Source organism: Argentina anserina, chromosome 6, assembly GCF_933775445.1.
Source record: "Argentina anserina chromosome 6, drPotAnse1.1, whole genome shotgun sequence".
In the NCBI taxonomy this organism is placed as follows: Eukaryota; Viridiplantae; Streptophyta; class Magnoliopsida; order Rosales; family Rosaceae; genus Argentina; species Argentina anserina.
Window position 1 is genome coordinate 5,981,815 of NC_065877.1, and position 17,050 is coordinate 5,998,864.

At 38.5% G+C, this 17,050-nt stretch overlaps 4 protein-coding genes across 6 annotated transcripts; 3 read left to right on the forward strand and 1 right to left on the reverse strand.

Moving 5' to 3' along the window:
- LOC126798851 (probable envelope ADP,ATP carrier protein, chloroplastic) lies at positions 1-4,037 on the forward strand. Its single transcript, XM_050525919.1, has 10 exons — positions 1-416; positions 936-992; positions 1,328-1,390; positions 1,495-1,551; positions 1,634-1,717; positions 1,819-1,887; positions 1,966-2,078; positions 2,163-2,332; positions 2,860-2,938; positions 3,555-4,037. The coding sequence occupies exons 1-10, from the start codon at positions 54-56 to the stop codon at positions 3,664-3,666; spliced, it is 1,167 nt and encodes a 388-aa protein (XP_050381876.1). The 5' UTR covers positions 1-53; the 3' UTR covers positions 3,667-4,037.
- Positions 4,038-4,547: 510 nt separating this feature from the next.
- LOC126798506 (protein root UVB sensitive 5) lies at positions 4,548-8,609 on the forward strand. 2 transcript variants are annotated; one of them, XM_050525501.1, is made up of 15 exons: positions 4,548-4,751; positions 4,848-4,907; positions 5,029-5,180; positions 5,379-5,479; positions 5,560-5,618; positions 5,867-5,913; positions 5,989-6,067; positions 6,163-6,235; positions 6,414-6,503; positions 6,653-6,712; positions 6,824-6,937; positions 7,057-7,117; positions 7,204-7,322; positions 7,739-7,831; positions 7,913-8,609. In XM_050525501.1, exons 1-15 carry the CDS (start codon positions 4,603-4,605, stop codon positions 8,141-8,143), a joined length of 1,488 nt encoding a protein of 495 aa, XP_050381458.1. In that variant the 5' UTR covers positions 4,548-4,602; the 3' UTR covers positions 8,144-8,609. The 2 variants fall into 2 exon arrangements, with proteins under 2 accessions (XP_050381458.1, XP_050381459.1); XM_050525502.1 differs by lacking the exon at positions 7,057-7,117 and having other exon boundaries at positions 7,194-7,322.
- Positions 8,610-10,029: 1,420 nt separating this feature from the next.
- Positions 10,030-12,640, forward strand: LOC126799181 (E3 ubiquitin-protein ligase AIRP2). 2 transcript variants are annotated; one of them, XM_050526319.1, is made up of 5 exons: positions 10,030-10,325; positions 11,034-11,184; positions 11,374-11,440; positions 11,571-11,751; positions 12,219-12,640. In XM_050526319.1, exons 1-5 carry the CDS (start codon positions 10,261-10,263, stop codon positions 12,424-12,426), a joined length of 672 nt encoding a protein of 223 aa, XP_050382276.1. In that variant the 5' UTR covers positions 10,030-10,260; the 3' UTR covers positions 12,427-12,640. The 2 variants fall into 2 exon arrangements, with proteins under 2 accessions (XP_050382276.1, XP_050382275.1); XM_050526318.1 differs by having other exon boundaries at positions 10,036-10,325; positions 11,520-11,751.
- Positions 12,641-12,940: 300 nt separating this feature from the next.
- On the reverse strand, positions 12,941-15,700 carry LOC126798030 (high mobility group B protein 1-like). Its single transcript, XM_050524847.1, has 9 exons — positions 15,682-15,700; positions 15,551-15,592; positions 14,884-14,955; positions 14,604-14,732; positions 14,450-14,507; positions 14,308-14,352; positions 14,013-14,093; positions 13,823-13,903; positions 12,941-13,293 (listed from the first exon to the last, which is right to left on the reverse strand). Exons 3-9 carry the CDS (start codon positions 14,937-14,939, stop codon positions 13,198-13,200), a joined length of 546 nt encoding a protein of 181 aa, XP_050380804.1. The 5' UTR covers positions 14,940-14,955; positions 15,551-15,592; positions 15,682-15,700; the 3' UTR covers positions 12,941-13,197.
- Positions 15,701-17,050: the final 1,350 nt, after the last annotated feature.

The following is a 17,050-nucleotide window of genomic DNA, read 5'->3' on the forward strand; positions in this document are numbered from 1 at the left end:
CAACTGCCTTAACCTCCCTCTCTCTTATCTTCTTCTTCTTCACCTCAATTTCCATGACCGACGACCACCCCATTCTCTCATGGCGCCCCATCCCATCCCTAACCCTAACCTCCTCCTCCTCCTCACACTCTCTCTCCCTTGACCACGACCCCCTCTGGAAGACCTCGCACCTCTCCTACGCCGTCTCCACCTCCCCCGGCGCCGGCATTCGCTGCAATTTCGCATGCCTCTCCGTCGCCGAGAAGCGCGACCAGCACAAGGAGTTCGCGCCGTCGCCCGCTCAGCTTCTGAAGCACCCGCTCGCCATACTCGCCTGCGTCCCCAAGGATTTGGCGCTCTTCTGCGCCGGAGCTGTTGCCGGCGCCGTCGCCAAGTCGGTCACGGCGCCGCTCGACCGTATCAAGATTCTTATGCAGGTGCGTCGGTTTCACTCTTTGTTTGGCTTTGAGATTGTGACGCTTTTTTTGGGGTACTATTTATGTGGTTAGCGTGCGACGTCGTTTAGGGGGTAATGAATGTAGTCACTTTGGTTACTGTGGAAATGGAAATTGCATGTTAGAAATGTATAATTTTCTAGGTTTTCAAGGTATTGTAAATACACGAATAAGCATTTGCCTTTTGACATTAGATATAGTAAAGAATTTAAGGTAAAAATAGCTGCATTAGGTAAGTTTATATTCTTGGACCGTTGTTATTTGAGAACTTGTATAAATAAGTAATATCGAGCTGGTTTCTTGGATACAAGGAATGCAGTGTTTTTTTAATATTCTGGAATGAAAATGCGACATTTTAATTAGAATATAGGGATAATGTGGTTCTCTATTTTGATATGCAGCATTTACACATGTTGTTATTACTGTGTTTGCTTTATTTTGACAATGTAGTGGCTCAATTGGAAGGTTTCAGTACTCTAAAATTGGTTGATATGTTTGCAGACTCATGGCGTGCGAGTTGGCCAAGCAAGTGCTAAGAAGGCTATTAGTTTTGTTGAGGTATGTTTTGGTTGTGGCTTATTCTTCTGAGACAAAGCTGTTTCACATTTTGCTAGGGCATGAAGTATGTGCTGTCTTACACATATGGGTTGTGTGACGCAGAGATTGCAGACCTGAAATTTGGACATAATGCCAGCTAAGAAGTGAACTATTCAGTATGCATTGCTGCTTAGTTTCTCTTATTCTGGTTTTTGGTCTACATATACTCTAATTATGTAGAATTAAGAATAACAGGAAACAGACAGATGCGTAGTTTATCTTTTGTAAGGGGTTCTGTATATCTTCATCATCTATGACCATCTCATTACGTTTAAATGCTCTTGTATACAATTCAGGCCATAACTCTGATAGGAAAAGAAGAAGGACTCAAAGGGTACTGGAAAGGCAACCTTCCACAGGTTTGTGTGCTCATTAAATTGGTTATTCGGTGTCTATCAACTTATTTCCTGGGATTTGAAACTTTCATGAACTGCATCTTAATTGAAATTAATTTTTGGGTCAGGTGATACGGATTATCCCTTACAGTGCTGTTCAACTTTTTGCTTATGAAGCTTACAAGGTAATTGTGAACCCAAATTTAAGAAAATCTTATGCCAAATTCCATGTATCCAGAACTTAATATCTACATGTGGAATTTGTAGAAATTCTTTACTGGAAAAGATGGTGAGCTCTCTCTTCTTGGAAGACTAGCAGCAGGGGCTTGTGCAGGGATGACATCCACTTTTGTAAGTAAAGCAGTAGTGGATTTATATAAATGGCATCCACTTTTAAGTTCAACTTCCTGTCATGCTCAGCCATTTAAATGTGTACTATTTCCTTCCTCTAGGTAACATATCCGTTAGATGTTCTGAGGTTACGGTTAGCAGTTGAACCGGGGTACCGAACTATGACTGAGGTATGATAGACCTGATCATTTTATTTATGACAAGCTATCTTAATTTAGAGAAAATGAACTTTGAAGTGTTATTTCCAGATTGCCTTAACCATGCTAAGGGAGGAAGGATTTGCATCGTTCTATTATGGTCTTGGACCTTCTCTTATTGGAATAGCTCCATATATTGCTGTCAATTTCTGCGTTTTTGACTTGTGAGTCCACTTGCTCCTACCTCTTTTTATATTACTTTGAAAGAGTATACACGGTATGTAACCATAGTCTTCTTTGGATGACAGGGTGAAAAAGTCTTTACCAGAGGAATTTCAAAAGAGAACTGAAGCATCTCTGCTAACGGGTCTTGTCTCAGCTTCACTTGCCACACTCACGTGCTATCCTTTGGACACTGTGAGAAGACAGATGCAGATGAGGGGCACTCCTTACAAGACGATTTTCGATGCAATTCCAGGTAACTTCATGGTATTACTTATATGACCGTAGCAATTGGCATAGAACTACTGGACATTAACAATTATTAAGTTCTAAACTTCTAATGTACGTTACTTAAACGATCGTATATCTTCTAAGCTGTTTTCATTTATGTTGGAACTTTATTTGGTGATTCTGTCTTAAAGTCAAGTTAAGTAAAACCATATTGTATTATTGTTGTTTGATATCTTTGTTACAACTTGATACTTTGTTTCACACCACTGAGTTTAGTATATAAGCTCTCTCCATTGCCAGTCTGCTGTCTATCTATCCCTAAATGAGAAATCAGTAGGTACCATTAAGCAAATATATCATGTTCTAGGTTTTCTAAACATACGTTGCTGTTAATTCATTGTTAAGTTGTAGCTTGCAACATCATCTTTATCTATGATTACAAGAAAAAAATTCCGATGTTCTATTCTTCGAATTGGTTTGTTTTTGTAAGGAAGTTATTCTTTTGGCTCCATATTTAAAGTCCTTGTAGTAAAGTTTTTGTTGCTTGTGCAGGTATCGTGGCTCGTGATGGACTCATAGGCCTGTATAGGGGCTTCTTGCCTAATGCTTTGAAAACTCTACCAAACAGCAGGTTCCATGCATACCTATCTTGCTTTTGATCATCATCGAATTTGTATAATCGTTTCCATTTTCCAAAGCTGTAGCAGTTGTGATTGTCTGGAGTTTGTGTGAGAGAGCATTCTGGATTTTCTCCTTATCCTCAGTCTTCTAAAGCCTTTATCAAAAAAAATCTGAGTTAAATATGCAAAGATGATTCACTAAAAAGAGATAATGGAGAGCAAATAAGAACATGCGATATTGCTCAATAAACCTTGTGTTACAGTCCCACTGTTTTGGGTGGGAAACCATGGTCTTGGACTTTTTTTTTTGGGGAGGGGAAGGAGGAGGGAGATGAAATTTCTGGGTTGGTTCCACGGGGTTGAAAAAACATACAACAGGATATGTGCATATCATATATCCTGTATTGCCCATTTTATCTCTCATGGCGTTTGAATTTTGGAAGCCATTAAAGAGAGCACCCTCTTCGTTTGCGCTGCATGTTAATTAATTCCATTCCTAACATTAGATTTTGCTTATTGTTTCCCTGCTTGTGTTTACATGTGCATTTATACCAGACATGAAGTTCACCAGAGACATTTAAACTTTGAAACACTATAACCTGATGAAGTCTCCTCTTTCAAATGCAGCATTAGGCTTACTACTTACGACATGGTCAAACGTCTGATTGTGACCAGTCAGAAGGAGTTTCAGCGAATTGTGGATGAAAATAGCAGTAAACAACAGCAGAAGGCTGGCTGAACAATTCTGCATTTTTGTTGGCCCCCACTATATTGAACTAAACTACACCAGCACACTAGGCGTATCTTTCACAAATTTTTGTTGTCGATTTATCTGTTCCCAAAAACTCATCCTTATATCGGTGAAAGACTGAAAATGCTTTCATAATAGCTAGAATGTAGATTTCCGGAGTGAATCCTAAGGCTGTGTTTTGTAGGACAGGCCTTAGTCATTAGTGCTAGTTAGGTTGCCAGATAATTTGCGGAAGTTGTGTTTCCACTGCGCTATGCAGTCGTGGTTTGTCATTTGTAGATGTTATTGAATTTGCTAGGCATTGATTTACCTGGCCTCTTTCGTTGTAATACAACTCATTTTCAGTAATGGAAGCTGTTAATCTACTGTTTCTTCCTATTTTTAAAGTTATAAACTGATTCTGCGTACGAATAACATAGCAAAGCAAATTAAGGTTTTAACTTGAGTAAATTTTTTTAGAGGTGGGCAAAAAGAACTAGACTGTTGTCCAATCTTTTACCCGGCTAGCGAAACGACGCCGCCGGGTGATGGCCGTACGTTTTGGGTGGTATAAGAGTATAAGACAAGGGCAGGAAGATAGGCGGTTGAATCAGTTGTTCAGTCCAGAAAACATATAGGGGTAAAACTGTCTTTTCACAATTCATCTTATTTTCTCTGGCTCATATCCGGACACTTTCGGGACCTCTCCGACGAGTATTCTAATGAATGATATCTCTGAACCTGAGGAAACGCTCGGAAACGAGCCGTAGATAGCCTAATACGGACCATAAACGAAGGAGTTCGTTCGAAAACGTTACAGAAAAAGACAGTTATATCCCCACGTAAATCTCCAAACCAAAAACCCGGATAATAGATCCGGTCCTTAGAAGATAAAAGAAACGAAGAAGACGAACACGATTCAACATCTCCAGTCAGTTCAATTCAATGCCTTATTGTACTCTACAGCTCTCGCTTCCCATTTATGCTTTGAATTCTTCTAGAAGGACTCCCAATTTCAGACCTTGCTTCTCTCGAACCGCGTGCTCATCCTCTAACTCTTCTCATTACGAAGACGACGATGCCGGTAACGGCGGGTAAAGCTTCATTCTATTCTGTTTGGATTCTAATTAGAAAAGGTTTCGGTTGAGTTTTAAAGATACGCTGTCCCAATTTTGAATTGCTGCTGACAGGAACCGAGACCAGCCACATCTGATATTGGTGGAGAGATATGGAAATGGCACTGCTAAGAGGTCCTTCCTCTTTTACTATTTCACCCTTTTTGCTACTTATTGTCAATTTGAACCCTTTTTTTTTAAGGCTACAAGGAATGAAGCTTCTACTATTGAAATGTGGTTTCAATTTCACAAGCAGGTATGTGGTAGGTGATGAATTGCAGGTAGACACATTTGTCGAGGAACCTAGTTCAAATCCTACTACCTCCCGCAGCTCACATTTCTCCAATGCTGAATTATTGTGGCTTCCGGCTATTGTTAAAGATTTCATCTTTCCTGCAGGCTTCCCAGGTGACTAACATGAATGACACACACAAGGGTCATGTATTGGACCAACTTATACATTTATCAGTAGGTTTATTACGTACGAAGAGTAGTATGATATGCCTTTATTTTAATCAAGGAATAAGCGCACATGTGAACCGAATTATGATTTATATTGTGTTTGTAGTCATTTCTAACTTTCGTCTTGTTTTTCCTTTGTTACAGGATCAGTTTCTGATGATTATCTACTGTACATGTTGTTACAGTTCCCTACCAATGTTACTGCATGGATATGTCAGACTTTAGTCACTTCAAGTCTACTAAAGGTTAGAGGCCGTCTTCAAGTCATTATCTTCCGATTTTGCAAAAATGAAATTCAGTTTTTTTAATCATGTGTTACTTGCAGGCTGTTGGTGTTGGCTCCTTTTCTGGCAGTACTGCTGCTGCTTCAGCTGCTGCTATCAGGTGAATATATGTTTCTCTTCTTGCTGAGTGTTTAATCATATGGCATCAAGCATGGAAGTGTCATTTTTCTTAAACTACTAGGAACAATGCCTAATTTATTCTACACCTCACCATCTGATACTTAAAACCCAAGAATATCATTCTCTTCTAAGTTGGTTTTGTAAAGCAAATTCATATCTGTAAAGCAACATTTATATCTCAGTTCTCTTTATCGGACTGAACTGTAGGTTGTGAGATTGTTTCTGCAGATGGGTTTCAAAAGATGGAATAGGAGCTGTTGGACGCTTGTTTATCGGTCTGTCAATCATAGAGAAAGCTAAATACAAATTATGTGCTGTATTCTATCTGTGATAGTTGCTCTCTTCTTCAGGTGGGCGATTTGGGAATCTTTTTGATGATGATCCAAAGCAGTGGCGCTTATATGCAGACTTCATTGGCAGTGCAGGAAGGTTCGTTTAAGAGATATTCTGTTGGATACTGTTCAATTGAAATCTGTGAAATGAAAATGACTTATCAGATAATTAACCTTTTATGCATCATGCAGCATTTTCGATCTTACTACACCATTGTATCCTGCCTTTTTCCTGCCGTTGGCATCTCTCGGAAATCTCACTAAGGTATCCTCGCTCTATGTCCTTATGTAGCTCTAGCTTTTTTTCATTTCTTCCAAAGTATCAAATACTCATCAAGCTATAGTAGTGTTCCTCCTTCTAGCCGTAGACATGCATGTAATCCATGTATGTGTCAATAATTATCAAGGATTCCACCATTTACATGATGTGGACATGTAAACAGGCTGTTGCCAGAGGACTAAAAGATCCTTCATTCCGAGTGATTCAAAGTCATTTTGCCATTTCGGGAAATCTGGGAGATGTAGCAGCAAAGGTAATTGAAGAGTAACTTTGCAATTAAATTCACATTTTTAGAGCAAAGCGTTGTAAATGCGCTTTGTTTCTGTTTTTTCTGTTGATGAATTGTATTAATTTTTGGAATGGAGAATGCTTATCCCATAATTGATTGATCAATTGTTTCAGGAAGAAGTTTGGGAAGTAACTGCTCAGCTGCTTGGCCTTGGTTTGGGCATACTGTTCCTGGTATGCCTTTGAGTTTCTTCCCCACTACTACATTATCTATATAGTAATTTGCATATACTGGGGACTAACCTCTTCCTTAGATAATTTGAAATAACTGAACTGTGAATGCAGGATACACCTGGCCTTGTCAAATCATACTCAACTTTGGTGACTACATGGATAGTCATGCGGCTTCTGCACCTCTGGTTGCGCTATCTATCACTATCAGTTCTCCAATTTGACTCAGTAATACTGTTGATCTCTCTCATTTTAGTTGTTCTATGCGCATACATGCAGTGTGCAATGTGTAATAGGAAGGACCTAATTCTAATCAAACTGTTCTTTCTCTTTTAATTTCCTTGCAGATAAATCTTAAGCGTGCTTGTATATTGGTAAAGTCACACATATTATACTCTACTGTTCCTGGTAAGGATCATAATATTTCTGCTCCTTTGTTGATGAAAGTTTCTCATCAAATAAGAATGACCATTATTTTTGGTAGTTTCATTTAGGTATCATGAGTTGCAATAAGGAAGAGAACATATTATTGTGGCCAAGATTTATGACACCCCGAATAACATTTGGTGTGCCCTTGGAAGAGATGATTGTTGGGGAGAAAGCTGCTCCAATGGTAATCCGTACTTTATCGTGCTGCTTATAACCGTAAATTTTTTACTGAGCCACTGAGAACATTAGAAGTACTTCTCTCCATAATATTGGCAGAAGCTAGCACAACAAATGTCTTTTTTGACAACATTTATTTTTTAGGACCATCTATGCCACCTTTATCATGTGATAGAAACTTAAGCTTTGCATCAGCAGGCCTAGGTTTCTCTATATTCGATCAACTAGCTTGTTGAGGATGTTGAATGTATGGCATAGTTAACAATAATCTTGTAAATACTTGCAAATATAATTCAATAGGGGATAGCCTGTATAATGCAGGAGAAAAGGCATCCAGTTTTTTTATCTTAAAATCTGGGCTTCTGTCTTAACCAGTAGTTCTTAATTTTTATATCAGTCCTTCATTCCTTTCTTCTTTAACAGGTTAAGGCACTTCTGAAACTATATTCAAAAGAGAAGTATATCCTTGTAGTGAACCAACAAAGAAGTGACTTTGAGGTATTTGTGTCATTTAAGGTATGTATCAATACTGATGGCAGGGGTTTAGAGAAGATTATTGTCAAAGTTTAATCAAATGTATATTGGGCAAAAATGCAGGTAGGAGCTACAAGTATGTCCGTCCTACGAAGTGTATGGCAAGCGTATTGGTTACATGAGAACTGGAATAGCTCATGCATGACACTTGAACAGCTTTCTCAAAGCCATTTGGAGATGGAAGATAGGTTTGAGGACTTCATCTTACAGTTGAATAGAATTGGCTGGGATACACTTCAAATTAACTTGAAGGTCCCCAAGGAAATTTCCCTCGATGAAATGATACCCATTTGAATATCATATATGGTTTATCACAATGTTTCTGATGCCATTTGTTCTTGGTCTTAAGTTGGTTGATCTGCAAATGGCATCATGATGGCATTTGGATATTCATGCACGGATGCACCCTGGGTTTTCCCAGGAGCAAAGAACCTGAGCCACACAGAGGTTCTGCAGTTTTAGAGTGGAATCTGTTTTCCGTCTGGTGGGTTTTTTTAGAGTGAAATTTTGTCTGTAGGATCTTAATTATAAATGCTTCTCTATTCTGCAGTAAATCTCCTAACTGTGCATTATTCTTATGTTGCAAATTCTCTCATGTTATTCTATCGTTGTCAAAGATGTAATACTACAAGACAGTGACACTACGACACCGAGACTATAGCAGTCTATACGCAAGAAATTGTATCCAGACTTCAAACTTTCAGTCTATAGGAAAGCCAGTGACATCAATAGAACTGAGAAATCACATCTTACCAAATCATTTTATATTATGAATCAAAGAATGTGTTGGACCTCCTTAAACAGGTTCATTGTTATTGGTAAGCACTATTATTTATGGGATTCTCGATTCCACACTCTACTCTATCGTTTGTGCTTTCTTATTCAATGAAAAGAGTGACTTGACCCTGTTCTTGGCTCTGGTTAATTTGTCCATGCTGCAAGCAAAGCAAACGGTAGCTTCTCACTCCACGGTTGCCAATATCCTTGATCACTCTGGTAATAGGTTGGCTTGTCATTATCATCCAACCCCAAAGACTCAAGTTTCAGTATTCCTAACATTTTTCTCTTTAGGGTCTCACTGTTCCTAAATGGTAGTTTTCAAATCTTTCATGGTGCAGACTGCAACTTTCAGAATGTTTTCGTGTCCTTCCTTTTATGTAGCAACCTAGAGAGAGAGAGAGAGAGAGAGAGAGAGAGAGAGAGAGATCTACAAAATCCCTCTTACCTCCTTAGTTACCTATGACAAAATCTTACTCTCTTGTCATCAACACTTTGATTTTGATGCAATTTTCTCATTGACAAGCTACCTATTACCAATCATAAAGCACAAGAACATTACTCACCTAATCCCCACGTTAGTCAATTCATAATAACTTGAGGTATAACGTGTATGTGCACTTTTCTTTCCAAAAATCACTACAAGATCGATCATCTTAGATGGCCACTCTTCTTGTATTTGGTATTGGAAATTACTAGGCATATCCACAGATGAGCAATGAGGATATCTTAATATTATTTCGATGAATGAGGATACCTTAATTTATTTCTATCATCTATTGATTCGTTTGCTTAATTAGTGATAATCAACTCCAAGTTGGTGGATTCTTCTCTAAATTAATAAGGAGTATAGACTAATGGAATCCACCCTTTACAAGAAACCTATGGCAAAGTCTATATTAGAGTCCTCTGAAAGAAGCATATATTCTCACATTTTAATTTGTCTCAATCAATCAATAAGTTAACCCATTTATTATTGCAAATGCAGATTACTCAAAATACATCATTTCTTATTTTCCGAATTTATGCAAACAAGGAAAATAGTGTTGCAACGGGACACGGTGCAGTGGGGACCACACCCACCAATGACGACACGTCGCGCTAGAATTGTAACCACCAAAGACCGGGCCCCACATAACTAACGGTTTAAACCAGAACCCTGCCAGCAGGCCACGCGTCCCAAGACACGCCTCACCTGCTGTCGCACGCAGCCTCTATACACCCACCTCACCGAAACGACGTCGCATCATAATCTACCCGTTTCAAGTCGAATGAGATGTAAAATCAGATAGTCTTGTTCATCATCTTCTCTCGGCATTAATTTATGAAACGAGAGAGAGAGCCTGTTACGTGTGCTCTAAGCGAAAGCCAAGTAAGCCCCACCGCCTCCCTTTTCTCTCCCTCTCTTTCTCACACAGACACAGTGTTCCATATTCTCTCATAGCTAACGCTTCAGCAGTTACAGCCCCAAAACCCCATAATAAATTATCACGTATTCTCCTCCTTCTTCTTCGTTTGTAGTCTTTCAATCTGAAACAGAGACGAGGTTTTGGGGTGATGATTTATGATTAGTTGTTTTTGATGGGAGAGATTAATTGTTGCTTGAAACTGTGATTGAGTTGGTGAGCCCGAACATGCGCAAGTCTTTTAAGGATTCGCTTAAGGCGCTTGAAGCTGATATTCAGTTTGCCAATACTTTGTAAGCATGTACTCCTTTTCTTTTTCTTTTCATCAATCTAAAAGCCTGCACCCACAGTTCAGTTTAGTTTAGTTCTCTCTGTTGGGTTCATGGATTGTCTGATTTTGGGAGATCCCCAGGTTTGCTTATTTGGAACAACTTTGATGGAAATTGTGTCGTGTTGCAACATTGATCTGTCTAGTTTTGTTTTCGAAATTTTCAGCTCTATGGTTACATATATACTAGTGCTATGCAAGATTAGGTTTCAATAGTTTGTGCAGGTTGAACAATTGAGTAGTGTTGTAATGATTCTGCTCGAAACCTACCTCACAATTTCTTATGAATTGTTTGCTGAATTCTAAGAATGAGGGAAATTAAGGTTAATTAAGCTGATTGAACAGGGTTTGTGCTTGTTTGAGTATTTTCTCTATAATCTTTCTGACTTTGTCGGCTGCAATTTGTTAGTTCACTGTTTCAAATTAGGTAATATTTTGTTAGGAGAATTTGTGTATAAATATAGTAAATATCCTTATCATCTTCTGATTCCAGCCATTATGAAAATTTGTTGGCCCTTTCCGTAACTTACAAATTTGAGTTCCTAAATTTTGTTTTTCGTGCATCATTCATGTTGGATTTTCTGGAGGGGTACGGTTAGGAAAGTTGCATCTTGTTGGTTTCATCTATTCTTACAGTGGTTTCTAACTTGTAAGATCTATCTTGGTGACACAGGGCGTCTGATTATCCAAGAGAATATGATGGGGGTTGCCTTCAGATGAGATTATCGTATAGCCCCACCGCTCAATTCTTTCTGTTTCTTATTCAGTGGACTGGCTATCACCTTGCCGGTGCCTTAGGATTGCTTAGAATTCTTATATACAGAGTAAATTGCATTCTGTTCTACACATCAATTGTTATTTTCAGCTATAGTTTGATTGATATGAAGTTATATGGAATTATGGATCACTCTGTCTTATCTGTCGTCTAATATGATACAATGGTCTAAGCAAATTTCTCCTTGTCTTGGGCATGAAAATGTCATTTTAATGATTTTGTTAATTTTTTGTCACAGGCGTATGAGGATGGGAAGACCACCAAGTCAATTCATGAAAGAAAAGCTAGTTTAAAAGAGTTCTACAGTAAGTGAAAAATGATAAGAAAAAAGTAAATTCGTGAATTTACTGCATAGCAAATCCATTTTGATTTTTTGAGATACAGGTGTGATATTTCCCTCATTACTGCAACTTCAAAGGGGTCTGACTGATGTAGAAGAGCGGAAACAGAGAGAAATATGTTCCAAGTACAAGAGAACAGATGAGACAGACAAAGGAAAGCTATCCGAAATTGAGTTGGAGCGAGAAGAAGAATGCGGTATTTGCATGGAGATGAACAGCAAGGTCGTATTGCCCAAATGCAGTCACTCTTTGTGTATGAAGTGCTACCAGAACTGGTAAGCAGCTGTTAAAAACCGTGTTCATCCTTTTGCTAATACTTCTGAATTACCTAATTGAATCCAAATTTCCCAGTTGCCCTTTCACATCTAGTAATTAATCTAGCATGTTTTTTTTTTCACTTTTAAACAGATTCATGGCCTGATACATGATCATTTAGTATGTATAGTTGCATACATGCTTAAAAGTGAAGCAACCATTATACTGGGCATATATAGCAGCAGTCTAATATCTTGATGAGCTGATATCATCTTAAGGCTTCTTGGATGAAAGCTCTTTGTTCAAGAATACCATTACAATTTACATAGCGTAAAATTGTATATCTGGAGCAGATGGCTCTTTGCATTCTGATGTGTGGTTTTTGTAATACGACCTGCATGACAACATGAGTTTAGTAACTATAGTTTTGTGATCTTCATTGAAGATTTCAACACAGCTAAAAGATTGCCATTTTTGATTTATCTAGGCGGACACGCTCTCAGTCCTGCCCCTTCTGCCGGGACAGCCTTAAAAGAGTCGACTCATGTGAACTTTGGATCTACACCAGCAACAATGAAATTGTTGACCTTACTACAATCTCAAGGGAGAACTTGAAGAGACTATGTATCTACATTGAGAAGCTGCCTCTCCTTGTTCCAAATCATGGGGTTGTTTCTTATGACAATTATAGATAATGATCTATATGAATTGTTGTAGTCTTGTTAGAAGCAGGTCCTATTTAAACAGGCTGGGAAACCTTTACCCATAGTCAACTCCAGGCTGATTGTATATGGCTCATTCAATTCATTTGCACTCTGTGAAAGTTGTAAATAGCATCCTGTGTTGTTAGTCTGCTTCAGGCACATTCATTTGTATATATATGAACTACCCAACCGTTTAATTGTGGTTCAGTGGTCAGCTTGATTTGAAACTGTACTGCACTTTTCCTCAGAAGTTTCTGCGTCTACCTTGCTATCCTTGTTCGGCCTCAAGTTTAAATAAAATCAACTGCATTTGAAATCAATTGAAGGTATTGCAGATTGTTTCCCACCGTATTCTCGGATTACTTGTTCAATTCATTTGTAACAGAGATGAGATAAAACCATCATTTTTCTGAAGCAATTAAGAAAAAATGTGAAAAGCGTTATGTAATTAAAAAATATGGTAATTTAGAGGCAAAGGATTTCTAAAAAAAAAAAAGAGGCAAAGGAAAAGGAAAAGGGGAGATTTTAGGTTGCAAATCAAGTATGAAACTGGGGGATAAGATTAGTAACGTTATCACATAAACTAACAAGAACTAACAGGAAAGCTACTACTTAGGCTCCTGCTTAAGTGATTATAATATGGACACAGTAGTTCGAAATAATTGTAGTCTGATTCCAAAAACACCATGCAACCTTAGTTTACGAAATCCAAAATCTACTCTAAACAAAGTAACCACTTTGCCAACCAGAGGAGTTACGATCTCAATCGTCATCTTCCTCTTCTTCACCATCATCCTCTCCTTCATCCTCATCATCCACCTCTTCCTCCTCTGCTTCCTCCGCTTTTGGTTGAGCCTCCTACAATAAGAAATCAGCAAATATGCATCAGAACAACTGCAGAAGCACACATACTATTCATAGACTGAAAAACTAATACATACAAAACTCATGTATTTTGCTGGCTGTTTTTTTTTTTGGTTAACATATTTTGTTGGCTGTTACCCCCACCAATCTATAAATAAAATTCATTTTATTGTCCTCTGCTACTACTCCCTTCTTTTACCTTTCGTTGGAACTTCCTACTTGATTCAACACAGCCATCAGGTTTTTAAAAAGACAGGCTTGTAGTTCAACCATAAATCATTTTAGATACACTTTTTGGATTATTCTCCACTTTTGGTCTCCCATGTCTTGCTCACTTCCCACTGACAACAGGAAGTGGATCACTAAAAGGTAATAACCTAACACACATCCCAATTGGAATTTTGGAATCCAATCCGGAACTTGCCAATGGTTTATGTGTTTTTCATTACTAAAATAACTTATTGCCATGAGAAGGAAGAAAACAGGAAGTAAGGCAAAGCAACAGTGGTATATATAGGACTACCTCCCCACTAGCCTCATCGTCTTCATCATGCACTTCAGATCTTGACCTCTCTGACTCTTCATCAGCATCATCAGGTGCACCCTGCAATGAATAAAATGATAAATTGTTAAGAACAATCTTAAAAAAGAGGCAAGCCAACACATCCATCCTGTAATTAGAAGGTCAGACACTGATATCACTCATCACTCACCTGCTTTTTGTCATAGATTTTCATCTGCTTTTCATACTCTGTCTTCGCTTTTGCAGACTGAGCTTCATATGGAGCTTTTTCCTTTGGAATCCATGAAGAAAAATGAAAGTAAGTGACAAGTGTAAATATCACAAAAATCAAGTTGGTACTTGGCTAACAAACACACTGTCTTCTATATGTCCAAAACTCAATTGGATGTGCATCCCCAGCATGCAGACCAAGTGCTAACCAAAAAGAGGGGTACCGGATTTGAAAATTTTGGGCATATAATAACAAAAAGAAAATAAACACTTACAGCGTCAGTCAGGGATCTCCACTTTTCTCCTCCAGCTTTCCCAACCTTCAAGTTCATGCAATAAACAGATAAGTTCTCTTTCGGAGATATGACAAGATCTGACTATAACTATTGGATCATGAAAAGTCAATAAATCACTTACAGCTGCCACCCCTTTCACATTGGGGTTATCTTTCTTGAACTCTTTCCTGAACTCACCACTTTGACAAAAACAGAATAGTTAGAACACCCACAAAAAAATTATCTAAATTTCAAAGAGTACCACTACCTAAAGTTTTGAGATAGGAGATACATACAGGAACACAAAAAAGGCACTGGGTGGCCTCTTAGGCTTGTTGGGGTCTTTCTTGGCCTTCTTCGTCTGTTTGGCCTTTCCTTTGCTACCCTTATCAACTGGAGCAGCAGCCTTTCGTTTCCCAACTCTCCTGAAAATAAGACGGCACATTTTACGCGTGCATCAAAAAAGCTAAACAAGACCTTAACTATGATAGTTAAGCAAATTAAAATGTAAATCCTAAACGACTGAAACCAAAGTGAAAAGAATAGTTTGCAAACAGAAAGGAACCGCCAACTCACCCATCATCGACAGGTTTCAGGGCTCTAGCTCCCCCCTTAGCCTTGGCAGGCCTCATTATTCTGAGATTAAGCCTGTATGCCAAAACACAGCAATTCAATCATCCGCTAATAACATGAACATAACAGGACAACCAAACAACAGGAGGGCAGTATTCAAGTCAGGGTCAAACACCCAGCCACTATACAATGTCAAGTCAACGCGCCCACACAAACCAACCAGACCGCATGCATTCATTCATAATCATATCAGCTACAAACATAGCTCCATAAATACACACATACATGAAATTACTAAAATTTATTGCTGTTCGAGTGACATCAAAAACTAAACTGAAATTCAAAAAAAAAAATATTTAACATAAATTATTCCAAAACTAAATTAGCTGATTTTCACGATTGACAAACAAATCAACAAAGCTGTAAATAAATCCAATTTATCAACCAGCTAAAATCATTAACACTGACGAGCAAAAAAAAAAGGAATACGAACAATACGAATTCAGCCGACAACTTCCAAAATAATTGCAATCACGGGCAACCAAATACTAAATTACTGAAATTTCAAAGCAAGCAAAACAGAGCATATTTAATTATAATTTTGAATTAAAAAAACAGCGACTGAAACAGAAGTAGATCTGAGAAAAACAAAGAAGAAGAAAAGGCTTACCTTAGCAAAAAGGAATCTGGGGCAATTCGCCTGAGAAAAACGCCAAAACCCGAAAGAGAGAATCAAAGGATTAGTGAATACAGAGAAGAAAAAACAGAAGAGAAGAGAAGAGAAGAGAAGAGTAAGACTAACAAGAGAGAGATGAGAGACCGGAAGGAGCGGTACGAGGCAAAAGAGAATAAGCGGCTCAAGAGGTCAGCGGGAGAAAAGGGTTTTACCTACTACACCCGGTTTCCGAGGGTTTCCAGAAGGCGAGGGTTTTCTTTCTCTCTCTCAGAGTCTCAGATCAAATCAAGGGGTTGAGATAGTTCTGATAGATGATCAGTGGTGTAGTGGCATTAGGGGATGATTGCCGCCAAGTTATCCCCTACAGCCAAAGACAAGCTAGGTATCTTGTTCCATTCTTCACACGTGTCGTCACAAGCATTGCGCCACCTGGGCTGTAGGGCACTTTGACCTAGAGTGGTATTTGATGCTGAACTATGACGACTTTGTTGGGTTTGGGCTTCGTTACTTCAACCAATTGGTTGGGCTGAATCAAAGTGAGGAGTCACTGCGGAGTGCGGACCAATAATAACCTCTTTTTTTGTCTGAAAACAAAACGAAAAATTTAAAATCATCACCAATTCGCAAAGGTGAAGTTAAATTCAAGTATGGTAGTTGGGGTGGACTCATATCATCGGTGCGTTTTAGAGCACCAACTGAAGACCGAACTCTACCAAAAATAGGTATTGGATGAGTAGAGTGTGCAACCTATTGTATGGAACTTGTAATATGTGTGCAACCTTATCGTATGTAACCCTTAACAAATAAGAACGTACATGACACATGATACAATATATAACATTAATAATTAGATACATATCGATTCAATTCAGTTAAAACGGTTTTTTTTTTTGCATGGACTAAACTGCTGCCAAACTATCTTGTTTAATTTGGTGTGGTTTCCGGCTCTCATGTAACAATTTTGTATGGCTTCAATTTCACAGTCAATGTGATGTGCTTTTGGTCGATTTTTGGTTTTTTGTTGCTCAAAAGTCCACCCCTTATACTGTAGAAGTTCATCACGGTTCCTATACATCAAAACTTGTGTTGAATTTTAGAATGAAATGTAGTGGAATTGAGTTAAAGTCCATGATCGATCAGCAGTGGTAGTTGTTCACAATAGGAGAGTGAACAAGATAAGTGTGAATTAGGATGACACACATATGCTAGGATTGTAAACAACAGACTTTGTTGCACAGGATTCATCAAGCGATACTAAGCTACTACACCATTCCATCAACAACAACTTTACAGTTAACTAGGTGAACGTATATATCCACTGTAAACATAACACACGAGCAAGGTCATTGGCGATTCTCTATCAACTCCTCCACCAATAGCATGCAATTTAATGAAGGAGGAATGCTTGTGGCCACAGGAAAACCCAGGTAGATTTTATAGTTAGATGCAACCACAACCACAACAACTGCCACACTGCCGCTGGTCACTTCACAT